At 52.1% G+C, this 26,736-nt stretch overlaps 2 protein-coding genes across 4 annotated transcripts in view; both read left to right on the top strand.

Annotated features, from left to right (window-relative positions):
• Ift122 (intraflagellar transport 122) overlaps positions 1-10,780 on the top strand; it is an 87,359-nt gene extending 76,579 nt beyond the window's left edge. For all 3 annotated transcript variants that reach the window (XM_045133736.1, XM_004651583.2, XM_045133735.1), the window contains 8 exons: positions 630-724; positions 4,346-4,446; positions 6,242-6,407; positions 7,357-7,468; positions 7,940-8,065; positions 9,462-9,541; positions 9,882-10,046; positions 10,331-10,780. In XM_045133736.1, the coding sequence (XP_044989671.1) occupies positions 630-724; positions 4,346-4,446; positions 6,242-6,407; positions 7,357-7,468; positions 7,940-8,065; positions 9,462-9,541; positions 9,882-10,046; positions 10,331-10,426 (941 nt within the window). In that variant the 3' untranslated portion in view covers positions 10,427-10,780. The remainder of the gene's footprint in view (positions 1-629; positions 725-4,345; positions 4,447-6,241; positions 6,408-7,356; positions 7,469-7,939; positions 8,066-9,461; positions 9,542-9,881; positions 10,047-10,330) is intronic.
• A 5,792-nt stretch (positions 10,781-16,572) lies between these two features.
• On the top strand, positions 16,573-23,164 carry Rho (rhodopsin). The gene is made up of 5 exons (XM_004651581.2): positions 16,573-16,933; positions 19,699-19,867; positions 21,382-21,547; positions 21,673-21,912; positions 23,054-23,164. Exons 1-5 carry the CDS (start codon positions 16,573-16,575, stop codon positions 23,162-23,164), a joined length of 1,047 nt encoding a protein of 348 aa, XP_004651638.1.
• Positions 23,165-26,736: the final 3,572 nt, after the last annotated feature.

Genomic DNA, 26,736 nt, shown 5'->3' with positions numbered 1-26,736 from the left:
GGACCTCTGAACGGGAGGACAGAGATAACTAGGTATCGACTGCATACAGGAGTGGGGATGGCAAACAGACAACACAGTGATAGTTCCTGCCTGAGCTCCTCTGCCCATCTGTACCATGGTGTGGCCCCGTGCTGCTACTTTCAGTGGGTCATTGTGAGTCCCAACACCTTGCTTATAGTCAGAACTGTCAAGTCTAGGTGTGAGGTGGCTTTTCTCTGTTCTGGCCAGTGGCTTGTGCTTCAGATAAAGAGCTGCACAGGGGACATAGGTATGGGATCAGCACAGCCAAAGAATTTATCATCTGCCCCATTTTGTCCTGCCAGGCTCCTCTAGCATATCAGGGCCAATGGGTTTCCCTTCCTTCCTTCCCGACATAGCAGTTACTAGCCCAGTGAACAGTCTGCTGGCTGACATATAAGAGTCCTGTCCTCAGCTCCTTCCTGGACAGAAGCCCTGCCCAGCTAAGACTCCACTGTCTACAATGGACCTCTTCTCAGCAGGGTGCCTATCCACTGCTGCCCCCTCAGGCACAGGCCTGATGTGGAAGAACAGATGTTGGCTGCCATAACCTGGCCTTTCCTATATGACACATCTCCCTACCCCTTCTCCCCTCCTGCTCTGCCCAGCAGATCCTGCCCAGAAGGACATGATGCTTGATAAGTTTCACCATTTCCAGCACCTTGCTGAGCTGTATCATGGCTACCATACCATTCAGAGGTACACGGTAAGTGGGAGATGGGCACCTTTGGGCCTCACCCACTCAACAAGGGCCCCTAGGCACATTGTAAAGAGCAGTAGTTCACGGAATGGGAAGCGTGCCTGCTGGCACATGATGACCTGCAAAAAATCAGTCTTCATGGGGAGAAATTTTGGGTTTCCTTCACCATCACTTGTTGGACATGTAGCAACACTGGGCTTCTTTCTGAATTAGAATCCAGAGCTCAGATGAACCTTTCCAGTTGCTGGTTCATACTTCGATGCCCCTGACAAATGTTGGATCAGCCAGTCAAGGTTTGGAGCAGGAGTCTTTGGCTCCTCTAGATGAAGGCTCAAGTTTCTGCCACAAATTGGCTGTGCCCTCAAGCAATTCACTTTCCTTCTTGACTAAGTTTCCTCTTATGTAAAACAGGAGGGTTGGAGGGTTGGCCTGAACTCCAGAGGTCCATATAGTTCTTTTTTGAGGCTATTCCCTGATTGTTTGACAAAGCCATGAGCAGTGGGGAATGGGTGACAGGTTGTCACTAGCTACTTTACCCTGTGTCTCTTTCATCCTCCACAATACTGATCAAACTCAACTTGTTTCATCCTTCAACCATGCACCACCACTCCCTGTGCAGATGAGGAGACAGGTGCCCCATAGAGCAGAACAACAGCTAGTAAGTGACACAGCTGGAGCGTGACTGTACTGGCCCACGTTTGTGCTCTTAGTCTTTGCTGCCCTTTTGCCTCTAATTGAGAGATAGGTTGGGATGTGAACTCTGTCGGTCTCATGTCCCCACTGCTATATGACCTTGAGCAAGTCATTCACTTTCTCTGTGATTCAGCTTCTGGCCCTGTGAGATGGAAATGATGAGTAGGATGGTGATGGGCTCAGTGAGTCCACACTGGGAAAGGGACCTCGGGTGGAGGCTGCCAGCCATAGGCCAGATCACATCAATCTGGCCTCTCTAAGGCCCTATCTTCCCCAGGCACCCCTGCATGTGCTACTCTTTGTGCAGTCCTGGCCTCTTGGGAAGGTGAGGTCCTGCCTCTTCCCCAGCAGCATGTATGGGATGAAGGTGCTCCATCTCCCCTCAAGGCCCTTCATCTCTGTGTTCTGAAAAGCCACCAGCAAAGGAGTTCATCCAAGCTTGGTGATGGAGTCAGGGCCCTGGCCCAGGCTTGAGGCTTGCGGAACTGCCTTGAGGACCCTGTTCTTCCTCACTGAGCCTGGGCTTCCTTTCCCTAACAGCTGAGCTCTGCTCCCCATGCACATGGCACTGAACTGAGGCCTCACACCCACTGGGGCCCTGGCTAGCATACAGGCTAAGGCTGCTTCCTTTCTTTGCTGAGGCTTGGGGACACAGTGGTGAGTAAAACATTGTCCCTGCCTAATGTGCTCATAGTCTAATCAACAGGGAAGCTCCTCAAAGGAAGAGCTCTGAGGCCCATGAGGTAGCTTGTTTGAAGAGGCCCCTTAGTCAAGGAGAGAGGAGGCCAAGAAGGGGGAAGAAGAGGAAGGGTGTGGTGGTTTGAGTCAGCTGTCCCCCATAAACTTAGGTGTTCTGAATGCTAGGTTCCCAGCTGATGGAGATTTGGGAATTAATGCCTCCTGGAGGGAGTGTATTGTTGGGGCTGGGCTTATGGGTGTTATAACCAGTTTCCCCATGCCAGTGTTTGGCACACTCTCCTGTTGCTGTTGTCCACCTTATATTGGCCAGGGGTGATGTCCACCTTCTGCTCATGCCATCGTTTTCCCCTGCCATCGTGGAGCTCCCCCTTGAGCCTGTAAGCCAGAATAAACCTCTTTTTTCCCACAAGCTGGTTGGGTGACTTCTATCAACAATGTGAACCTGACTACAACAAAGGGGGAAGGACTTCTGGCAGGCCAGGTCAAGTCTTCTCAAAGCCCTAGTGACCAGTGGGAGTTGAGGATTTGGCATCCAGGCAGGGCAGCTCTTGACCCAGAGCAGATCAGAAAGCAGATCTTTCCTGAGACACATGGCTTCTTTCCCAGCAAGAGGTGCTAATGTAGAGATCCCGTCCCCCTTCTCTGAAATGTGTCTCAGTTGCTTCACCCAGTGTGGCAGAACCAGAGGTAGGCATCTTTCCAGCTCACACCCAGGAAAGTATCTCAGGTTTTCCTGGGTTCCTGGAGCCAACCCAGGCTACAGAAATATAAGTGTGTAAGTAGTTAGACTGAGCTTGACAGTGCATGTCTGTAATCCCAGCACTTTGAAGATGGAGTCAGGAATATCAAAAGTTAAGATTGCCGGGCGTGGTGGCACATACCTTTAATCCCAGCACTCGGGAGGCCGAGGTAAGTGACTCACCATGAGTTCGAGGCCAGCCTGAGACTACATAGTGAATTCCAGGTCAGCCTGAGCTAGAGTGAAACCCTACCTTGAAAAACAAAAATGAATAAAAAGTTAAGATCATCTTTGGCTATATAGAGAAATTGAGGCCAACCTGAGGCTAAAGATCCTGTCTCAGAGAGAGAACAAAAGGAAGAGAAAAGAAAAGGAACTGTGAAAACTCAAGAGACAATGCTGGGCTATGAACCAAAGAAGTACAAAGTGAGCCTTTACAGTAAAGATTTGGGCCAACTGGGAGCTAAGCCTGGTGGTTCAGTGATGAGAGGGCCTGGCCAGATCTGGACTAGCCAGCCTAGCGCCATTTCAGTGCGTGGCGGGAAAGGGAGCAGGTCAGCTTGACTTGTGTCATTTGAAGTATGACTAAAAATTGCAGCTTGCAGGCTGAAGAGATTGGCTTAGTGGTTAATGTGCTTGCCTGTGAAGCTTAAGGACCCATGTTTGATCTCTCTCCTGCCACATAAGCCAGACACACAAAGGTGCATGCAGGTGCAAAGTTGCACATGCACACTAGGTGGTGCAAGAATCTGGAGTTCAATTACAGTGCCTGAGGTCCTGGTGTGCCCATCTGCCCCCTCCCCCTTGCTCTCTCTTTTAAAAAAAAAAAAAGCAGCTTTGGTTTGTAGTGTCCAGTCCCTCAGAGCGGGTCTGACTTAGGTCTTAGCCTCACACAGGCCTCCCTGAAGAGCCTGCCTTCTTGCCAGTTGCATTGCACTTCTGGTAGCCGCTACCTGCAAAAGATCTGTTCATTGCATTAATAGGTGCCAACCACTCCTGTTAGGGCCTGGGGGTCAGTTTGGTGGCACATTCCTCCAGCAGCTATTGGGAAGCAAAGAAGAGGCATGTGGTATCCTATGGGAAGGGTTAAATGCCTCCACTGGAAGTCCTGTGTATGTCAGTGGTATTGTCCTTACTTGCATAAAAGGTCTTCTCTGTTAGAGCTAATTGGAGACGGCTTGAGCTCAGAGAAATGGAATCAGGAGCAGCGCCAGGGGCCATACAGCTGAGAGAGGGACATTCTCTCAGAGAGATCAGCCCTGGCTTTGACTCCCTACTGTGCCCTGTTCTGTGGGTGACATGGACTAATCCTCTGGATGGCACTTTCCTCCCCAGTACAGAGTACAGAAAGTACACAGCCATTAGGACTGTGTTCAAAGCCTCTGGTCCCACCTGCAGCACCTAGTCGTAGGCACTCAGTGCACAGAGCTGCTCAAAATTCCCACCCTGCCTGCCTTCCATTGGGGAATTCCATTCCTGTTGTTCTTTTGCTGCAGGAGGAGCCGTTCAACTTCCATCTTCCTGAAACCCTCTTCAACATCTCTAGGTTCCTGCTGCACAGCCTGACCAAAGACACCCCCTTGGGCATCTCTAAAGTGTATCCTTTCCCTCCCCGCACTGCCGTCCATCTAATGGCCCCAGTTCTTCACAGAGCACTTTACTGGCAAAAAGCTCCCTTTCTTAGCGGCCCTCCGGGAGCAGAGAGAGCTGTCCTCCCATTGCTATTGGCTGCAGGAGAGGCTCAGCTGGGCAGCTAAGCAGTCAGTGCCAAGGGAAGATTAGCTTTCAAGGCACTCTGGCTGCACCTGGCCCATGGTTCTAGCCAACCCTATCCCAGACCTCCTAGATCCCACAAAGAAGGGTGGAACTAAAACCAGAAAGTCTAGGTCTTTTGCTTAGAATCTGGGATCTTGTCACCTCAGGTGACAAAGCTGCCATGTAGTTGGGGAGGTGACAAGTGGCCAGGCCTGGTTCTGTGGGATGTGCAGTGTGCCCAAGAGTAAAATAGAGCTGAGGCTGGTCAGTGGCCCAGGGGAGTCCATGTTGCAGACTGAGACAGGGAAGATGCCCAGGTGGGTCGTATAGGGAGGTTGTCTGGGGCAGGTGTGGAGGGGCCCACAGCTCCTGAGGAAGGGGGCTGTGAAAGGTCTCCTCCCTGTTTGTTTTCTCTGCCAGCAGGGCCATGGAAGAGCCAGAAACAGAGAAGGGAAATGGCCTAAACCTGTAATGAGCCATCTCATTGTTCTCATCCTCTTCTTGGGCACCCCCTTCCTTCTATAGGAACCCTCTCCAGAAAGGATACCAAGCTCAGTGATGAGCTAGCTTTTTTGGAGGTCCCAGGTTCATCATTTAACCTTCAGGGAAAACCCCAAAATAAAAGCCTTCACAGACTCAGATCCCATCTCACTGGCATGTCGAGCTTGCCAAAGGACCTCCCCACCCAGCCCACAGCCATGCTTGCCACCCTCAGCGCCTGCACCCAGCCTTTTTAGCAAGTTCTGTTGTGTTAGAATTTGACTGAACTCCAGTGCTGTGAACATCCCATGTCACCCACTAGGAACCCAGAAATGGCTGCTGACAAGGCCCTTCACTTAGAGGAGTCATGGCGGAACGGAAACAAAGAAGATTCACCTGCACAGACTGTCGGAGTTATGTTAGATAGGCCACCCTGGAGAAGGAGAGAGAGAGGGAGAGAGAGAGAGCCATATGACTTGGGCTTCCTCTGCAGGTTGAGGCTTACCAGGTAGGGGAAGAGAGCTAACAAATCTGGGAAGGCAGGGTGGGAACAGAAGAGCCCTTAGTGCCAGACATCCTAGAGCCGGACAGGCAAGGTAAGCTACAAACCAGAGAATCTGAGCTAGGCCACACCTATAATCTCAACATTTGGGAGGCTGGGGTTAGAAGATCAAGACTGTGTTTCAGAAAAACAGTGTGGGGCTGGGGGACATCTCAGGGAACAAAGTGCTTGCTGTGCAAGCATGAGGACCTGGGTTTGGATCTCCAGAACCCACATAAAATCATAGGCATGGTATTGTACCCTTGTAATCCCAGCACTGGGGAGACAGGGGCAGGGAATCCTTGAGCCTCACTAGCTACCTAGTTCAGTGCAATCAGTGAGCTGCAGGTTCTGAGACTGGTCTGAGATACTGTCTCAGAAAAGATGAAGAGAACTTGAGTAAGAGACCTGTTGTTGACCTCTAGCCTGCATGCACGCACGTGCACACATGCACACAAGCACGCCCACACATATGTGTTGAGCAAAGAACTCTGAGTGGCTGCCTGGGTTGACTCCGCGCACTAGGACGAGCTGTATCCAGCCTGGGGCTCAATCTGATAGTGTGTAGCGCTGCTCTGGGTCCTGCTTCTGCTGTCCTTAACTTTGCTGATGGCAGGAACACACTTTTCACACTGGCCAAGCAGAGCAAGGCCCTAGGTGCTTACAAGCTGGCCCGGCATGCCTACGACAAACTGCGGGGCCTGCAGATCCCACCCAGACTCCAGAAGTCCATTGAGCTGGGCACTCTGACCATCCGCTCCAAGCCCTTCCATGACAGTGAGGTAAGAGCAAGCCTTTGAGCCTGACCTGGACTCCCTTTGAAAGATGGTTCCTGGGTTCTTGGGCCCTTTGCATCTCCTTGTCCAGCCTGAATTTTGCTTGCCAAGTCGGCCTTTCCCTCTGCTTCCCTATTCTCACTCAGTGTGCTGTACTCTAGTCTGTGCCCAGGCTACTGGCTTGGACTCCTGTTGCAGGCCGTTTCCAAGCCCTTAGGCCTGGCTCAGGGGTGACCCTCTTCTTACTGTCACTCCCCGTACCCAGTATGGCCCAAACCAATCCATCTCTGCCTCTATAGCCCAGTTCTGCCCCACCTACTGTCCTCTGGTACAGACGTCAGACTCAGAACAGGGACTTGTCATGAGATAGGCCTGGGTTCAAATCCCAGCACCAACACTTTTCTAACTGTGCCTCGAACTTCCTGAACCAGTTTACCACTTAAGAAGTGACATAATGGGCTGGAGAGTTGGCTTAGTAGTTAAGGTGTTTGTCTGCAGAACCTAAAGACTTGAGTTTGATTCCCCAGTTCCCACGCAAAGCCAGATGCACAGAGTGACACATGCATCTGGAGTTCATTTGCAGTGGCCGGAGGTCATGGCACACCCATTCTCTCTGTCTACCCTCCATTTTTTTTTCTCTCTCTCTGCTTCCAAATAAAACAATAAAAATTTTAAAAAAGAGATGACATGAGGCTAACTGTGCAGCATGGGTGATGTTTCCAGCACAGTGCCTAGAACATGGTATCTGGAGCAGTAAGTATAAGTGGTAACTGTGGGTACCACTGCTCCTGTCAGGAGAGTGTCCTACTGAGCCCTGTCTCAGAGTTGTCTGGGACAGTGGGACCTAAGTAGTATCTGTAGGCCTTTGTCTGTGCCCCACAGCACACGGCCTGGCCTTGGCAGGAGGTGGTGTGCCTTTTCTGGCTCGGCCTGGCAACCATGTCTTGTTTCATAGGAGCTGGTTCCCTTGTGCTATCGCTGTTCCACCAACAACCCACTGCTCAACAACCTAGGCAACGTGTGCATCAACTGCCGCCAGCCTTTTGTCTTCTCACCCAATTCTTATGGTGAGTCCAGAGGTGCCAGGTCAGCCAGGGCATGGCTAGGCTGCTCCACAGGCCTTCATCTGTAACTGTGCACAACGTGATGCCCATCGTACATGATGCGCAGATTGGCTGCCAGGCCCACAGAGAGAGGACCCAGCGCAGCCCAGCTAGAAGCCCTGCTTTCCTAGCCTGGTTCTAAGCATTACATCATGACATGCCAGGAGTCAAGCTGGGAGGCTGAAAGTTCTCATGGTCTTGCTCCTTCAGTCCAGTTTGCCTCAGAGAACAACCTACCCAACTGCCATGGGGAGGAGCTGCTGAAGGCCCCCTTCTCCTGTTTCATAGAGAGGAGGGGCCCACTTTCCTTTGGAGTAGCTGCCAGCATGGGGAAAGCTCGCTCTGGCCACCCCATCTGCTCATATTCTGCCTGGTGAGAGTGTTAGTCCTGAACTCCCATAAGGCCATTCTCCCAACCTCTTCCTGTGTCCCCAGAGGTGCTGCACCTGGTGGAATTCTACCTGGAAGAGGGGATCACTGATGAAGAAGCTGTCGCCCTCATTGACCTGGAAGTGCCGAGACCCAAGCGGGAAAGCAGATGGCAGGAGATCTCAAGTAGCAGTATCCTGTGTTGGGCCTGGGACTGTGTGGGCAGGAGGGCCTCAGGACAGTACAGGGAAAGAAAGGGGGAGACACAGCAGGTGGTGGGCCATGATCAAGTCTAGTCTGTGGCCCCATAAAGACTGGAAAGGTCCCTGCAGCAGTGAGGACTAAAGGCAGCGATGGGTAGAGAGCTGGCCAGAGCTCCACACATAGAGATGGCCAGTGACACTTCGGTCTCCTTGTCCTTCCTCCTTTGAGGTCTCCCTTCCTTTGGTTCCAAAGGCATTGGTCATGCTCCTGGCCACACATAGCTTTAGCAGCCAACATAGTATGTCTGCGTGGATGGTCCCCAGTTTTCTGCTCAGGTGGCTTTACATGCAAATGACAAGCACCACTACTCAGACACTGAGCAGAGAGAAGGTTGTAAAGACCCCAAGTGCCCACCCCCTGCTGCGGAGGCCTCTCTGTGCCTCTGACTCCTGCTCTCCAGGTGGCTTTATCCTCAAGTAGCTTCACCCATCTCCACACCATGGTGACAGAGATGGCCACCAGCAGTGTCAGCTGGGTTCCTCCAGGGACAGCTGACTCCTGGAAGCCGTGTCAGAACAACCCCAAGGGCTTCACTCAAACAACATGGCTATGCCCAGCTTAGTTCTGTGGGGGAGGGGGAGGGGGAGCGGTCATCATCCAGGTGCAGCGCTGCACCCCTGTACTAAACACTGCATAGCATACACATTACCACATGGCCCCAAATCTGCAGGCTAGGGGCAGTGAGAGTCTGCATTTCTAGCAAGCTTCCAGGGCCATGTTTTGAGAAGCAGAGGTGAGAGGAAGATCCAAAGAGTTGGTGGCTGAAGAAGTTAAAATCCCTGTCTGCCGCACCAGCTCATCACAAGAGCCATTATGTGCTCAGGCCAGATTGTGGCCAGCTCCTGGTCTTGGCTCCAGGCACCAGCAGCTTCTATTACCCAGGAAGCCACTTCTGCCCTCTGCTTCATTCATATCAGTCGCACCACCTGTGGCAGAGGAAGGGCTCCTAGACTCCTCCCCAGGCTGATCTGACCCAGCCTGGGATCTGTAGACTCACCTTTTTGTTGCATATATGTGCGCTGTGGGGCTGACTGGCCATGGTGTCCAGCCCATCAGCTCTACCCACTCAGAGCTCTTAGCCTGCCTCTTCCAGTGAGCCACGGAGTAGCTAGCTGGTGGATGTGGGAAGCAGAGTCCCTTCCCTCCTTCCCTGGCCTGTGTTCCCCACACATCCTCTACGGAGGCCCCTCCCAGCCACTGTATCACTCTTACCCTCCCCACCGCTGTGGGAAACAAGGCCAGGCTGAGCGCCAGGAAGTGAACACATGGGCTAGAGGGTGGCACCTGCTCCTTCCAGCCCCATCCTTGACCAGACTCTCCCCAGATGCTCAGACTCTGAGGCTGGACGAGACCATGGACCCCATGGGAGATGATGACCCATTCACGGCCAAGCTGAGTTTTGAGGTGCGGCACCACCTGAATGGTGGGATGTCAAGGTCTGGTGAAGAGCCATCTTAGATCTCTTACCCTTGGGCACACAGAAACCCTCGAGTTAATGGGGTTACAAAGGAGACTGGAGAAAGCTTCCAGTCAGTTGGAGGGAGGGCTGCCCCCTTCCTAGGGTGGCCGGGTTAGAATCGCTGAGTGTGGAGGGAGACAGCTACAGCACAGACGTGAGGAGCGTGTCCCTGTCAGTGCTGCCTGGGCACCCAGGTGTTGGGCCCCACCACAAGGCTCCTGGGATCATGACCCGCATAAACCGGGCGCTGAGAAAGGCTCTGCACCCATACCCTCCCCCTTACAGCAAGGTGGCTCAGAGTTTGTGCCTGTGGTGGTGAACCGGTCCGTGCTGCGCTCCATGGGCCGCAGGGACGTCCTCATCAAGCGCTGGCCCCCGCCTCTGAAGTGGCAGTACTTCCGCTCGTTATTGCCCGACGCCCCCATCACCATGTGTCCCTCCTGCTTCCAGGTACTGTGCCCATCATTGGCAGCTTCTCTGCTGCTCTCCCACTCCCCGTGTGCCCCTCAGGAAGCTGGGTATCTCGTGGGGAGATCATGAGTAAGCTGGCAACAGGCATTCTTCCTGAGCTCCCCGTTACTTGCACCCACTGCCCTGATCGGGAGGGTCTGTGGTTTCCGGTGGTGACTCATGACCAAGCCGCCTCCCTCCCTCGGGGCAGATGGCCTAAGGCCAGTTCAGGGCTGGAGAGGTGCTTGGCACTGTGGCCCTTGGTCACAGCTGTCTCTCCTCAGATGTTCCACTCGGAAGACTACGAGCTGCTTGTGCTCCAGTACTCCTGCTGCCCCTACTGCCGGAGGCCCTACAGCGACCCTGCCCGTGACCAGTGACCAGTGCCTAGGACTGCGAGCTTCCCTGGCTGCCTTGGTGCCCCCCAGGCCTGGAAGGAGGAAGATAAACCATCAGAATGTTCCTGCTGCCCAAATGAAGTTTGGATTTCAGGGAGGGACCTTGTTTAACCACGTGTTTTCTATTTATGGCATTTCATGCCTTGTAAATAGCACCAGTATAAAGGAGGAGAATGGACATATATTTTCTAAGAAAAAAAAAATCTGTTACTTTCAGAGGGGCTCGAGTTGTTCATGGCAGCCTGCTGGAGTCCACAGATCTGTCAGACCGTTACCGTGCACACTTTGCCAACAGATTGCCTCAATAATGACAAATAAAAGGGCTACTCGTTTTCATCAGTGTCTGGATCTTAGCAAATCTTCATATTGTCTGCAACTTAATTTCCTTATGCAAAAGTGCACCTGTTTCTAATTTGATCTGAAAGGAACATTGCATTTGCGTGCTCTTAAAATGTAATCTAATTGAAATGGCAGTATGAGAAGGGGTAGGGGAGCGGGTATTTTTTGTTTATTTATTTTGGTTTAATGAGGATCCATCTTGACAAGAAAATAGGGTACCTGGCCCCAAAGAGGTTGAGGCTTTGGCAGCCTGCCTTGTGCCACTCCACACAGGTTCCCTAGCCCAGTGCAGCCTTCCCCTTCCCTGGGGTTCTGAAGCTCAGGGGTTCCAGTTTAAGGTCCCCAGGTGAGGGAGGGGAAGGAGGTGGGAAACTGGAAAGGAAAATTCACACCTGAGGAGACCTCTGCAGCCACCTGCCGTCACAGCAGCCCTGAGGAGGCACCTAGGCAGGACAGTGTGCCCCCACTGCAGGGACAAAGACATAGGCTAGAGCAGGCACAGGAGACCAGAGGTCAGCCAGAGCCAGAGCCTGTGCACTTCAGGCCCTCCCCCCTCCCCTACTGTCTCTGGAAGATGATGGAGGGAAAGAGCCAGACAGTTTTGCCAACAGAGCGCCTCCATCGAGTGTCTAATTGCTTACGATCATGCATGCTCTCTCGTGCTAAACATTTATTAATGTGTTAGGATTTCCATTAGCGCATTCCTTGAACTGAAGTCATTTGCATATGGCTGGGAAAATGTGAGGCAAGGGAGAAAACAGCTCTAGCTACCCAACAGGCGTCAATCACAGTGACAGATCAGATGGTCCCTGGTTGAAGGCAGGGGGGTGCCGCCTGAGGTACTGGCATGCATCCTGTGATCTGATTACACAAAAACTGGAGAGTCCTCCCAGGAGCCGAGCTCTGGTGGCTGAGTCTGACCACATCACCCATTCTTGCTGATGCACCATTGTGTCCGACCCCAGTGACCTCCAAGGCTTCCTGGTACACAGATGGCAAAACCAAGGCTCAGCAACTCTGTGTGAACAAATGGGTACATGCTGTGTTATGGCAGGACTCACACCCAGGTGCAGTCTTTGCATTCAGCACCATGTTCTTTTCAACCCCCTTGAACTTGCCCCAGCTCTCTGCAAGGCTCAGTCTCCCCCTCTGAAAATAAGGTCCTCCTTCAGCTTGGTCATTAAGGTTTCAGTCATAGTCCACATTTGAGCAAGGCTCATGATGACTAATGACCATAAGAAAAGGCGTCAGGCCAGGGACTTGAAGGCTCCTGTTTTCCCAAGAGGAGGCTGGGCCCAGGGAGGGTCAACGGCCGCAGGGCACACAGCTTTGCTCTGTCTGGGGCTTGCCTCTTGGTGCTCCATGTCTACCATTCCAGGAACCTGATGAGGCAGGCCTCAAGGGTGGAGTGCCTGTGGGTCAATTTCTCATCTCTTCCCCCACAAGGCTACAAAAGCCAGAAGTCCCTCATAGCTCTGGCTCAGGGTCCACATATGGCAGAGATGAGCTGCCTGAGCAAGGAGGCTACCTTCGGGCAGGGTATCTACTTCCAACTCCCTGATCCTCCTCCACCCCAGCTCCAGACACCTTCATAGAACACACATTGCGCCCATTCCCCACTCATGTCCTGCAGTGGCTTCCTCGTTCCTGCCAGCCAGCCAATCCCCAAAGTCCTGGGCCTGCCTGCAGCTCCAGTGCCTGGCCCTTTGAGGGCTCCCAGGTGTCCTCCTGGCCTACCTCCTCTGCTAAGGCTCCCCCACATGGGAGACAGAAATTTCCAGTGCCCTTCATTATAGTTTTGCCTGTCTGCCGCCCTGAGTGAGACCTTGGAAGATGCAACACTGGGTCCCTGTTGCCCAGTCATGGAGGGTATTTGGCAAATGTTAAGGATGGAAGGAAGAGAAGGAGGGACTTCCTGTCTCCTTCCAGCTTCCACTGACATCCTCAGCTCTAAGGCCTCATGCAGCCATGGTCATACAGCCACGTGGGCTAAGCCAAATAGGAGTCTGGAAGGTAGGAGGACGAGAAGGAGGGGCTGCTGACCCAGCAGCACTTTTTCCTGCTGCAGGCTTAAGTACTATTAGCGCACTAGTGGCTAAGTCCCTAATCCTCCCATTAGAGCCCTGTGACCGCCCACTCTCCCAAGTGATACCTCCTCAGGGATAGCCACACAAGGCCCCAGCAGTGAAACACAGCTCTTCCTCAGCCTGGCCACGGGACAGTCACCAGGCGGTAGTGCAACAAGTGATCCATACTCTGGAACAGTATCAGTGTGCTCACGGGCCCTATTAACAAACCCCCTCCATGCCCCTGGCCCCAAACCCGCGAGTGAAAGAACTCGGGCTGTGAGTCGGACTGTGTTGAAACTCTACCCGTGCTGAAGGTCTGTACCTTTCAGAGGAGGTGGACCCTCCCTGCAGGGACAGGAGGGCCTTCTCACCTTTTGGTATTTATTGAGCACTTGCTGCTTTGGGTGTGAGGTGGCGGATGGCAACGACAGTCTGGGCTCGCTGCTCTCCAGACACTCGAGCAGTTGCTCAGTAGGAAGGTAATAAAATGAGAGTGTGGCCAAAAAAGCATGATGGGGCCAGGCACAGGTGTGAGGGTGGCCAGGGGCTGTCTCCCGTAGGAGACCAGAAAGAGAGGAAAAGGAACCAAGATGAACCTGCCAACAGAGGTAAGCACTGTTCCCACTCCCTAGTCACAGCAGGGACAAGGATCAGGCTGGGGCCTCAGTGGTGTCAAGCGAGCGGAAAGGGGCCTTGAAACCTTAGTTGTCAGGTCCACAAGCCTGGAGGGTACAGCAGAGCAGGTTCACCCTGGAGGTGGGTGTGGTAAGAGCAAGTGGAGGTGCCGTGAGGGAACTGGGAACTTCCTAGGGTCTCAGTGACACAGTGACACTCAGAAACACAGGCTAGAGTCCATACCTCTCCTTTTGATGGCCACTACTCCACCCTGTGCCCATATGGCTCAACCTGGGCCTTGCCTCCAGCCCTTTGTCACACCACACCGCTTCCTGAGAACTGTCTTCAATGGGGGCGCAAGAAGGATGACAGACAGACACACACACACACACTCCAAAAAATCCCTACATTAACTGTGTGGTCACAGCCCAGGCCATCACTAATTTGTGGTTCTCTAGGTGACCCACCATAGACTCTAGGCTCAGTCTTATCACCTGCAGTGGAGGTACAGCAGGGACATCAGAACAGGTGACTTCCAGTGACCCTTTTGGCTGACTCTCGTGAAGAAACAGCACTTATTCAAAAATTAATCCCAGCACTTAGGAGGCAGAGGTAGGAGGATTGCCATGAGTTCAAGGCCACACTGAGACTACATAGTAAGTTCCAGGTCAGCCTTGACTAGAGTGAGACCCTACCTCGAAAAACCAAAAAAAAATTAAAAAAAAAATCTGTTACCCTTTACAGAATCCAGAGGCCCATCACACAGCTCTGTGTGGGAATCAGCTAACCAGGACTTAGAGAGAGGCACACTACCAAAGATGGCCTTGCCTGTCCGCTTGCTCAGTCAGTGAGCAGGTAGTTACTAAGCTCCTTTTGGTGCCTGGCCCTGCAGCCACAGAAGTGAGCCACCAAAGCCCTGACTCCTTTTAGTGCAGAGAACTATTCACCACAGTGCTCATACTGTGGGTCAGGCCCACACCATGGAGCCTCATGTTATATAGCCTGGGAGATAGGTTAAAAGGCCCCTGAACAGAACATAAGGAAGATTCTCAGATATCGTAAGTGTGTATGGGGGTGGGTGACAAGGTGCTGAGGAGCTGCTGAGCTGAGCGGCCTGGACATGCACCAGGCCTCCCCACGTAACCAACCACCAGGGTTGAGGCAGAATGAAACAGTCCACCTTGACCTCATTAACGTTGGGCCTAATCACTGAGCCTAATCACTATGAGAGGCCACCCTTCCACCCACCCTATATTACGTTCCTTAGACTTCCATACAACAAGCTGTTACATCCCAGTGCCTCTGGGGACCCGAGTCCCTGCTGGGGGTATGGGGGGAGTAGGGCCACAGGGAAGGAGGTCTTCTGAGCAGACAGATCTAGGGAATCTCGGAGTGAGTTGGCAAGAGTGAGCTTAAGGGTATCAAGACTCAGAGACGGGGGACGCTTCCCTGGCCAGCCTTCTACCCAGGCCTCGGGGCCTTTGAACTTGCCTGGACACCAGTGTGGTGACTGGCATGGCTGTTCCTCCCATCATTCAGCTCCCTGCTCTAGCCTTACCTTCCCAAAAGATTCCTCCCAGACTGCTGGGGTAACTGCAGCAGATTGGGAACTTTCCCTTGTTACTCATTTCATCTCTTGTTGGTAACCACCGCCCACCTCCATCTCCCATAGGGAAGTACTGGCTCGTAGTCAGGGGCTTGGTTTTTCTTGTCTCCTGTGTGCCCCCAGAAAACGGAATCGAAACCTTTGTCTGGGACTCGGTGGGTGTCCCAGCATGTCTAGCTGGACAGTGATCATGGAGAAACCTACATGCCTGGGCATCCATGCCACACTCCACTTTACCCTTAGAATGTCCTCAAGTTCCTTTCACAGATGAGCTAAGGGACCTGCCAACATCTCTGTTTCTATCTGCCCCCAATTCACCCGCCCCTAAAGCTCTGACTCTTTCCTTGTCCTGAGCATCCTGCTGTCCTAGGGCCAGCATCATAGCCCCATGGCAGAGATACTGGCCTTAGTATCCCTAGAGGGCCAGAACCAGATGGCTCAGACTGTGCAGGATCCTGGAGCTCTTAGAGCTCAGGGTCTCTGTCCCCTCCCTGCCCCAGTCATCCCCTTTTTGCCCCTGAGACCTACCCATCTGCCCTCTGGATAAGGCCTAGTTCTTCAGCACCCCAGCTATAGACTCAAGCTTGTGTCTTCCCAACTGGGCAATCTGGCAGGCTGCTCCTTCCGTCAGGGGTCCAAGCATCCCCTCCTTGGCCAGCCACCCAGCAAGCCACCCCCATCTTCACTGCCTATGCCCTACCCATGGGTTGGAATCTGTTTCCTCTCCTCAGCCCAGAAACACTCTGGACAGGGCCCTATCCTCCTCCACCTTTGTCTCCTGGGGTGGCCTGCTCATAAATGTTGAATGAATGAATGAGTGTGCAAATTCCAGTTAAATGCAACAAATAGTTATTAAGTTGCTAGACCTGACCAGCCCTGGGCCTGGCACAGGGGGCGGAGAAGGAAAGCTGGCAGGACACAGCCCCTACTTGCACAAAGCTCAGGTTGGTTCCAAGAAGTTGGAATGAGGGTCTGGGGACTGAGTAATCAGGAGACCTGGAGAGAGATGGCACAGGAGGTGAGAACAGGTGCCTCTGGCCAGTTCAGAGAAAGACAGCAGTGGAGGCAGGAGCCCAATGGAGATATGGGTTTGGGGGTTCCAAGGCCCCAATTGCAGACCAGGGCCACCAGATTGAATTGCGCAGAAAATTTCCTGCGGGATCCTAGGGCAGACGAGGTGGGGGTGCCCTTCCTTTTCCTCGGGGTCCTACCCTCCTCCCATGCACACCCTTGGTCTCCACTCAGTGTCACCTTGGCCCCTCTGCAAGCCAATTAGGCCCCGTGGCAGCAGCGGAGGGATTAGAATGGTTCTGAGCACCCCCAATCTCCCCGATGCTGATTCAGCCAGGGGCTTAGGGAGGAAGGTCACTTTATAAGGGTCTGGGGGGGGTCGTGCTGCGGAGTCGTGCTGTGGGAGCCCTGGGTGGCTGTACTCACGCCCCGTAGCCTCCGTCTCCGTTGTTGGAACAGCCCTCGGGGCAGCTGCTAGGGCCGCAGCCATGAATGGCACGGAGGGCCCCGACTTCTACGTGCCCTTCTCCAACGCCACGGGCGTGGTACGCAGCCCCTTCGAGCAGCCGCAGTACTACCTGGCCGAGCCCTGGCAGTTCTCCATGCTGGCCGCCTACATGTTCATGCTGATCGTGCTGGGCTTCCCCATCAACTTCCTCACTCTGTACGTCACCGTGCAGCACAAGAAACTGCGCACGCCCCTCAACTACATCCTGCTCAACCTGGCCGTGGCCGATCTCTTCATGGTCTTCGGAGGGTTCACCACCACGCTCTACACCTCTCTGCACGGCTACTTCGTCTTCGGGCCCACGGGATGCAACGTCGAGGGCTTCTTTGCCACTCTGGGTGGTAGGAGACATGAGGGCTAGGAGGAGGAGGAGGGATTATGTGGGGGGTAAGGGAGCTAGGGGAGGGGTCCCCAGCTTGGCCATTGTGACTTTGAGGGATTTCTTCTATTGCTCTTTAAAGGCCTTGTCTAATCAACCAACGAACGAACACTGTGATACTGAGCTGGTGTTGAGAGCCCATCTAGTTCATTTCCAGTGATGCTCTTGTCGCATTTTATTATTATTATTTTTATTTGTATATGTATTTTTGGTTTTTCGAGGTAGGGTCCCACTTTAGCCCAGGCTCACCTGGTTGGATTTCACTTTGTAGTCTGGAGTGGCCTTGAACTCATGGTGATCCTCCTACCTCTGCCTCCCTAGTGCTGGGATTTAAGGGTGTGGGCCACCATGCCCGGCTCTCTTGTCTCATTTTACAGCCTGAACATGGGTTCAGGGAGGTCAAGAGCTTGCTATGGAGTCAGGGAGAAGGGTCTATGTGGTCTGTTTTCTCTGAGGCAACTGAACTTAGTAAGACCCAGGCTGGGCAATGCGGGTGAGATGGATAAAGCCACAATGGCCTCTGTTCTCCAGGAGTGTCCCGTAGCCCATGTTCTTGTCCTCATGTTTGGGGATGGGCTTAATGCCCCCAGCATCGCTCTGTCTTCCCAGACCCTCCAGACTGCCATGAGTGCATGCTTCCTATGCTGGGTACCTCATGGAAAGGTGACCTCAGACCTGTTTAGCTTCAAAATCAGTTTTTTTCCCCTCCGAGGCAGGTCTCACTCTAACCCACGCTGACCTGGAACTCACTCTGTAGATCCAGGCTGGCCTTACACTCAGGGGAATCCTCCTATCTCAACTTCCTGAGTGCTGAGATTAAAGGTATGCACCACCGCATGGGGCTTTTGTGGAGTTTTTTTTGTTTTGTTTTGTTTTGAAGTAGGGTTTCACTCTCGTCTAGGCTGACCTGGAATTCACTTTGTATTCTCAGGGTGGCCTTGAACTCCAAGGTGGTCCTCCTACCTCTGCCTCCCAAGTGCTGGGATTAAAGACGTGTACTACTGTACTCATTTTTTTTTTTTTGTCTTTTTTTTTTTTTTTTTTTTTTTTGGTTTTTTGAGGTAGGGTCTAACTGTGGCCCAGGCTGACCTGGAATTCACTATGTAGTCTCAGGGTGGCCTTGAACTCACAGTGATCCTCCTACCTCTGCCTCCCAAGCATCACCACCACCCTCCCTGCCCTTCCCCTCCCCTCCCCCCCTGCTCTGCTTTTGTGCTTTTTGAGACAGGGTCTCACACCACCTAGCCTTGAATTCACTAAGTAGCTGAAAATGGCCTTGAACTCCAGCTCCTCCTGTTTCTACCTTCAAAGTGCTGGGATTACAGGTGTGCACCATACGCTCAGCTTCTGCTTCCTCTGCCTCTTTTTTTCTTTTTGTTGTTGTTTGTTTTGTTTTGTTTTTGAGACAGGATCTATCTGTGTGGCCCAGCTTGGACTCAAATTCACTCATTCCAGAGTGTTAGGATTCCAGGTGTGCCCAACCATACCCAGCTAGATGTTCTCAAACATTTTCAGAAACATATATTATTTTTAATTTTATTTATTTATTTGAGAGAGTGAGAGAGAAAGACACACACACACACACACACACACACACACACACACACAGAGAGAGAGAGAGAGAGAGAGAGAGAGAGAATGGGCACGACAGGGCCTCCAGCCACTGCAAATGAACTCCAGACACATGCACTACCTTGTGCATCTGGCTTATGTGGGTCCTGGGGAATCGAACTGAGGTCCTTTGGCTTTGCAGGCACATGCCTTAACTCCTAAGCCATCTCTCCAGCCCTCAAACATTTTCTCTCATTTATGGATGGGGCTGTTGCAGGAAAAACAAAGCCTGTTTAGCAGATGAGGGAAAACTGAGGTAGGGAGAGCACAGGAGATATGTTTAGTGGTGTGGCTGGGCAGGGCCCAGAGCCCACTCTGCTGGCTCAGACCCAGCGGTATCTCCATTGGCTCTCGGAGACAGGAGAGCTAGGTGTGACAAAGTCAGAGTGACAAGTACAGCTCAGCACCAGTCCCCGGGGTGCCCTCTTCACTCCCTCCTGGGTCCAGGGTGCTACCTCGGTGGTATCCTCAGACACTTGGGGTCATCACTAGGTCCTGGTCACCTTCCATCCTCACACTCCCCAGTCTCTGTCCAGAAGCTGGGTTATCACGCGCTAGTGGGTCCCTTCTCAACAGGGTCAGCCCAAGGTCACACGTCCTGTACAGGAAAAGCTGTCAGTGGCGCTTCCACTACTCTATGCCCATCTTTGTACTTGAATGTCTGGGGGTGGCATGCAAGACAGGTGTTTGGGGTCCACCCTGCTTCTTTCTTCTTCCACTGGCAGAGCACTAAGCAGTGCTTTGTGGCTCCATGAGAAGGTCATGCCATCCAGTCACTCCACTTCTGGTGGGTTTCGAAGCCCCCCAACAAGGAACTCCACCTGCAGTCCGTGAACGATGCGCTCTTCGTAGACCCTGGCGGTGGGGCCTGGTGGAGTCCTGTCTGAGCTCACATCTCTCATGAGCATTCCTGGTTCTTTGGAGTTTCTCTGCTTGCTCCCCAGCACGCCCCTCCCTCCTCCCTTCCGGACAAGCCTACTATGTCCCCAAGGCCTCAGTCAAGTCCTGAATCTGGGATTTACTGATCATCCTTGTCCCCCTGGGAGGAACATGGTCTCTCTGGATGAGCAGGGAGGCCGGTCCTAGAGGGCTGATAGGCACCTGAATCTCTTGCAGGTGAAATCGCCCTGTGGTCCCTGGTGGTATTGGCTATTGAGCGGTACGTGGTGGTGTGCAAACCCATGAGCAACTTCCGCTTCGGGGAGAACCATGCCATCATGGGGGTGGCCTTCACCTGGGTCATGGCAATGGCCTGTGCAGCGCCCCCGCTCGCCGGATGGTCCAGGTAATGGCGCTGAGCACAAGAGGGCTCCACAAAGCCTTTGGGTAGGACTCAGACCTCCATTGTGCTGTCCCGGGGACCATACAATATGGTCTTGCCCCCAAAGCCCATCATGGTGACTCTCCCAGAGCTGGAGTTTAGAGCAGGGGAGAGGAAAGTCAACCCTAATGGCGCATGGGACTAGCCCTACCTCCCGAGTCCCATGTCAAGGAGATCCCAGATACCCTAACCCTTGGCCAAGCCCCTAATCCTCAGCTAAGCCAAGGCCAAACCGCAATCCTCTTTGGTTCAGTGCCCCATGGACAGCTCTCTCTGACCTTGGGTCTCAGCCTCTAGGGAAAATGAGACTTCTGAAGGTGTTACTGTGTCGAGGATCCAGGAACTGGGTCCTACCCATCCTCTAGGCCACTGTCACCAAATGCAGCCGAGAGGGGAGAAGGTGGGACAGTGGTCTGGACACCTGGATAGGTGGCTCTGGTGCCAGAGGCCTCATGTCTTACTGTCTGTAGGAAATCCCCGCTCTCTGCTCACGTCCTCTCTCCATCTCCTGGACCCCACAACCTCCTCAACTTATATGCTTTTTGCCCACCTGGCCTGGCATGCCTTCACTGGGCACAGTAGGCAGTCAACAAGCACTCTGACTTTCTCAGGTCAGTCTAGTATCACCGTCCTCGGTCGTCATGGGAACATCCTTGTTTCCAAAAGTTACACAAGGTCTCCTGGACCAGTGGGTCCATTGTTGGTCTAAGAAGCAGCACCTGGCTGCTAGGAGGTCCGCGCTTGTGCACGATTGCATATGCAGAGCGGAAAGTGAGAGGACTGTAGGCAGTTTTGTGGGCAGTGTGGTCAGGGTAGCAGAAGGCCTGGAAGTTAGCACTTAGGACAGAGACTGGGCGGTCTTGCCTGGGGATGAGGCCATACATCAGATGCTAACCTGAAGGCCTGTGAGAGCTCCTGCCTCCGTGGACCCCACACTAAGTGACCCAGATGATCAAGTATTTCCTCACTCTTTAAAAAAAAAAAAAAATATATATATATATATATATATATATATATATATATATAATTTTATTTTATTTTTTTGATATTTTGAGGTTGGGTCTCATTCTAGCCCAGGCTGACCTGGAATTCACTATATAGTCTCAGGGTGGGCTCAAACTCATGGTGATCCTCCTTCTGCTGCCTCCTGAGTGCTGGGATTAAAGATGTGCACCACCACGCCTGGCTTAAAAAATATATTTTTATTTCATTGTTTTTTTAGAGAGGGACAGGGAGAGAAAGAGAGACAGAATTGGTGCACCAGGGCTTCAGCCACTGCAATCGAACTCCAGATGCTTGTGCCACCTAGCGGGCATGTGCAACCTTGTGCTTGCCTCACCTTTGTGCTCTGCCTTACGTGGCATCTGGAGAGTCAAACATGGGTCCTTAGGTGTTGCAGGCAAGCGCCTTAACCACTAAGCCATCTCTCCAGCCCTCCTAACCTTTTTCACCCACCGTCCTTGTGCCCCTGTCCTCAGGTACATCCCCGAGGGCATGCAGTGCTCATGTGGAATTGACTACTACACGCTCAAGCCCGAGGTCAACAACGAGTCCTTCGTCATCTACATGTTCGTGGTCCACTTCGCGATCCCCTTGATAGTCATCTTCTTCTGCTATGGGCAGCTGGTCTTCACGGTCAAGGAGGTATGGGAGAGGGTCAGGGTGCTAACAGTCAGTGACACACCTCCCCAGCCCCACAATGAGCCACCAAAGGCAGGTGTCAGGGCGTGCGATGGGCGCCACATGGACATGGGTCTGTGTCCCCGCAGGCTGCTGCCCAACAACAGGAGTCAGCCACCACACAGAAGGCAGAGAAGGAAGTCACCCGCATGGTCATCATCATGGTCATCGCCTTCCTGATTTGCTGGGTGCCCTACGCTAGCGTGGCCTTGTACATCTTCACTCACCAAGGCTCCAACTTCGGCCCCATCTTCATGACCCTGCCTGCCTTCTTTGCCAAGAGCTCCTCCATCTACAACCCCGTCATCTACATCATGATGAACAAGCAGGTGCCTGCTGGTGGGCCGTCGTATGGGGAGGGGCTCCACCAGGAGGGCTGGTGGGCCAGGGGCTCTGTGGGTGGTGGCAGCCTTCCAATCTCAGAGTATAGAGGTTGAGCAAGAGGAAGTCAAGTTCAAGCTATGTGTGGTGGGGAGGGGAGCCCTGCTGTGGGGAGGCTGAGGCAGGTAGGTCAAGAATTCAAGGCCATCTTTTTTTTTTTTTTAGACAGAGTCTCACTGGATAGCCCAGGCTGACCTCAAACTTGCAATCCTCCTGCCTCAGTCTCCTAAGTGCTGCAGTTGTACCACCACAACTCGTTCTATCATTTTTTTTTTTTTTTTGAGGTAGGGTCTCGCTCTAGCTCAGGCTGACCTGGAATTCACTATGTAGTCTCAGGGTAGCCTCGAACTCACAGCGATCCTCCTATCTGTACCTCCCGAGTGCTGGGATTAAAGGCGTGCGCCACCACGCCCGGCTCAAGGCCATCTTTGTCTATATAGTAAGTTCAAGGCCAGCCTGGTTTATATGAGACCCTCCAACACAAAACAAAAATTGTCACACAGCTCCAAGCCTGGGAATGGGACAGTCTCTGTTGCCATAAAGCAGAACAGGTTGCTTAAAAGCTTGGGCGTGGTGGCACACACCTGTAACCCCAGCACTCTGGAGACTTAGTAGAAGGATGGCTGTAAGCTCAAGGCTAGACTGGGCTACCAAGTGAGTTTAAGGTTAGCCTGGGCTAGAGTGAGACCTGTCTCAAATCAAAACAAAATAAATAAATAAAAGGCTTGCTTGGAGCACCAAAGGGATAAAGCTTTGTTTGAAAAAAAAAAAAAAAGAACAGAGGTGCCAGCCTTGCCACCTCTCAGCTGTGTGACCTTGACAACTTACATGCCTGTCTTTCTGGGCTTCAGTTTCTTCATTCACGGAATGGGCAAAATCCAAAATTCTTTAATTAAATGAGACCACAGAACACCATGGAATGTCATCAGTGACAAAGCCCCCTTATGCTGGGTCCCTAGAATCTTAGTGGGTGGGGTGACAGACAGTAAGCTCCCTCCAAAGATAGCCAGACTTGGAAGTGGGGGTGAGGGGCTGAGGCAGGGCAGGGCAGTGAGGGCCTGGGCCTGACTTGCACCCCCTGTCTTCCAGTTCCGGACCTGCATGCTCACCACCCTCTGCTGCGGCAAGATCCCTTTCGGCGAGGAGGACGCTTCAACCACTGCCTCCAAAACGGAGACCAGCCAGGTGGCCCCTGCCTAGGACTGTGGCTGACTCTAGCAATCTCCTATCCCCCACCCACCCCAGCCACAGCCCCTATCAGGAGCAGCGCCTGTTGGAACAAGGTCATACAGGCTCCCTCAGTGTGTTTTTTCTGTTTTTAATGAATTAATGCAAGAAAAATGAGGCTCCCCACTCAGTAAGGACAGCCTGACAAGGGATATCCACTAAGACCCCCCAAACTGGAGTCCCCCAGCTCTAAGGGGCCAGAAGGATCTGTACCCTTTGTCCCCAGTTCATCTCTCAGGAACATGAGAGCTCTTGCTCTCTGGAAAAGTGTCCCAGCTTAGGGCTAAGTATCTAGGACAGAATGGGGCACACAGTAGGTGCTTAATAAATGCTAGCTGGATGAAGGAAGGAATGAGTGAAAGAATGAGTGGAGATATGAATGAAGGAATGGATGGGTGGGGGACATGTCTGTCCTCAGTTTCCTTGCTTGGCCGATACCACTCACCTTTGACTGATGTCTCTGAGCAGTTGTTTGTACCTCTCTGGCCTGGCTTTCTCCCCCAATGGAGATCCCAAATCCCAGGCCCTGACAGCACATGGCTACTCTGAAGATGAAGATGTGTGTGTGTGTGTGTGTGTGTGTGTGTGTGTGAAAGAGAGAGAGAGAGAGAGAGAGAGAGAGAGAGAGAGAGGGAGAGAATGTGTCTAAGTCCTTGTACATAGTAAGGAGCTGTACAGATGGTAATTAACATAATGAGTAATATCAATTAATAGAATTACTTAACCATCGTGAATGTCTCTGCTTGCTAGTGACCATTTGGGAACTGGGAAAGGCCCAAGCATTCAGATAAGGCATTCCACCCAGTTTCAGTAGGCTTTTATCAATGAGCCAGACCTTCAAGCCAGACCAGAGCTGTGGGTGGACTTCAGGAAGGGACAGTGACAGGAATATGGGTTGTAGTCATCAGATTTGAGAAAACATTGTGGCCTTGGGGGTCTTGCCTCCAGTGTGGAGCCCCAAGCCCATTCCTCACCCTGCCATGTGACCTGTGGAGGGCCAGCTTTTGGAGCCACCTGCTTTTCCACCCCAGCACCTGGACAGAAGCAGTTCCAAGCCAGTGTGGAGTTCTAGAAGCCATGCTAACCTGCTCACAGTCAGGGAAAAGAAGAGTCCCTGGTGTCACCTTTGTCCCCAAAAGCTTAGAAATACAGTGGGATATGTGGCCAGAAGCCTTCCCTGGGGCTGCCCCTGGGTTTGGTTTATATAATCTCTTACTGAACATGCCCTGTCTTCAGTGGCTGCTGGTCTATTCTTCACCCTGGAGAGTCTTGGCTCTGAGACTGACAAGAACTCCAGGGCTCCAGAATTGAGCTGCCTCAGTCCACACTATTCCTTCTTCACAAAAACACAGTGAGGGTCCCAGTGTGCCCAGATCTGTCTGGGGACCATGGTGAACAAGAGGCATTAAAAGCTCAGCTCTTACTCCTGGCAGTGTGGTCTGTTGTTTTCAAGCTTTTTATCCACAGGATGGTCTGAAACCAGCAAAGGAGGACCAGATGGGCCAGGGGACAAGCAGCCCACAGCCCCAGGGAGGAGTGTGACACAGTAATCTTAGGAATATGAGAAGCCAGCTTGGGTGGCATAAATAGCAGGTCACTTTCTTAAGCCTCCTTATCTGTAAAGAGGAGCTCAGCACTGACCTTGAGGGGATTAGATGAGACCTGGGACTTGCATGGCCAGCCCACTTCCTGATGTGCTGCACAGTGAGACACTCTGGCATTCTGGATCTCAGCTCAGAGCTGGCTTTATCAGACCACCCCACCAGAAGAGGAGCCAGATAGAGCTGTAGCTATGAGAGTGGCGTGTCCCTCAAAGAGCCTGGGATGGAAGACCCTCAGTATTATGGTAGCCTTGAGCAGGTGATGGTAGAGGGATCTCAGTTACTGGCCCCCTGTGCTATCTCCCCAGGTGATGTTGATGAGGGTCCCTTTGGTAGCAAGTGATAGGGAATTGAACTGACTTAGACAGAAGCTAAGGGAGACATCATTGGTTTGCATACATGAGAAGTGTAGGTCTTTGGGCCCAGCTGGAACCAGCCCTGTCTCTCCCCACTGGCTGTGATTTGCTTCAATGTTGGTTTCATTTATAGGCTGACAGATCCCCGGAGGTGGCAGAAAAGGTCCTAGAAGATCCAGATCCAGAAAGCCCTATAGAAAAGGGCTTTTCCTCTTCTTAATAGAGCCAAGGCCTCAAGTCTAGCTCTTATTAGACAGATCAAGGCCACCTGATTAGCCCTAAGCTAATCATCATGCCTAAGATGGAGATTCATCTTGATTGGCCAGGCTTGAGTCACCTGATCAGCCCTAAGACAATCACCATGCCTGAGCTGGGGATTATAGCCTAAAATAATTCAACCCCACTCCTGGTACTAACTTCTGTGTCAGACAGCTTCAGGTTCAGAGATGAACTTCCAGACCAGGCACAGTTATGCAGGAAGGGATTTATTGAAGTTTACAGATCTAGGGAAAGTTCCATAATGACAGAAGAATCTGGTCTACCTTCACAGGTCCAAGCAGAGAGAGAGAAGCACAAGCCTAAAAGCCAAAAGCCACATAGCATAGCACACTTCAGGAATCCAGTTAGGCACACTTTGCATATCTTTAGATTGAAATCTCAACCCCACCACCACACGTTAAGATCCGCCTAGTGATACCACCTCAAGCCAGGTGGCTGCAGATGCAAACTACAAACTAATGAGGTCTGTTGGTAGATCCACCAAAATAAACCAAGTTGTTTTTTGCAAGCAGGTGAAGGGCAGATTGGCAAAGGACAGAATCACCAGAGAGTTTGTAGGTATTGGGACGTGTGGCCTCCTGCACGTACATGGATGAGGGAGAAAATTTCTATGGCCAGCCTGAGCTCTGGCCACTTCACCATGCTGCATGCTAAGACTGGCAATGGGTGGGATGGTGGCATTTCAGCTGTCTGCTCTTGTCATGCATTGGTCATTCTCCACCCCAGTCCACTTGCTTCTACTATTCTTGCATCTAAGGAAAGTAACCTTTAGCACCAGAATGCTCTTCTATGTCAATGTCAGTGTCATAGTGGAAAGAGAGGTCTTAGCTGGCTTTCCCTCACAGTGGCTTTCATAGTCCCTTAGCAGTCACTGCTGCTTACAAGCATGGATCCGTGGGGTGTGACTTGGCCAGTCTCAGGGTCACAAAACTCTGTCCTCACAGTAGACACCTGTGACCCCAATAACCTTAGGTGCCCCCAGGAAACACTGTCTGGCCTTCCCAGCTACGTAGCCACAGAGAAAGTTCCTGAACTGCTGCAAGTCATGTGGGAGAGACATCTTAGCCTTGGAATGTCTAGAGCAGGGCTTCTTAAACTATTTCTACTTGACACTTCTTTTTACCTGAGAAAATTTTACATGACCCCAGGAATATAGGTATATAAATTAGATGTACAAATCAAACATTTGCTGATAATAAATTAGAAAGAAATTATTTTAAAATAATTCTTTGATATATAGATATATAAACTTTAGCATTTATTAAAAATTAAAGCAAATTTGCACACTAATGAGGTGGATGTACTTATT

The sequence above is a fragment of the Jaculus jaculus genome, chromosome 14 (assembly GCF_020740685.1).
Source record: "Jaculus jaculus isolate mJacJac1 chromosome 14, mJacJac1.mat.Y.cur, whole genome shotgun sequence".
Lineage (NCBI taxonomy): Eukaryota > Metazoa > Chordata > Mammalia > Rodentia > Dipodidae > Jaculus > Jaculus jaculus.
This window is presented reverse-complemented; position numbering and strand designations above follow the sequence as displayed.

Bases quoted from the DNA above. Each gene is read 5' to 3' on its own strand.
- Rho (XM_004651581.2), top strand. From the start codon at position 16,573: ATGAATGGCACGGAGGGCCCCGACTTCTACGTGCCCTTCTCCAACGCC. The intron at 16,934-19,698 runs GTAGGAGACATG...AATCTCTTGCAG, and splicing joins CTTCTTTGCCACTCTGGGTG to GTGAAATCGCCCTGTGGTCC. The intron at 19,868-21,381 runs GTAATGGCGCTG...CCCTGTCCTCAG, and splicing joins CCGCTCGCCGGATGGTCCAG to GTACATCCCCGAGGGCATGC.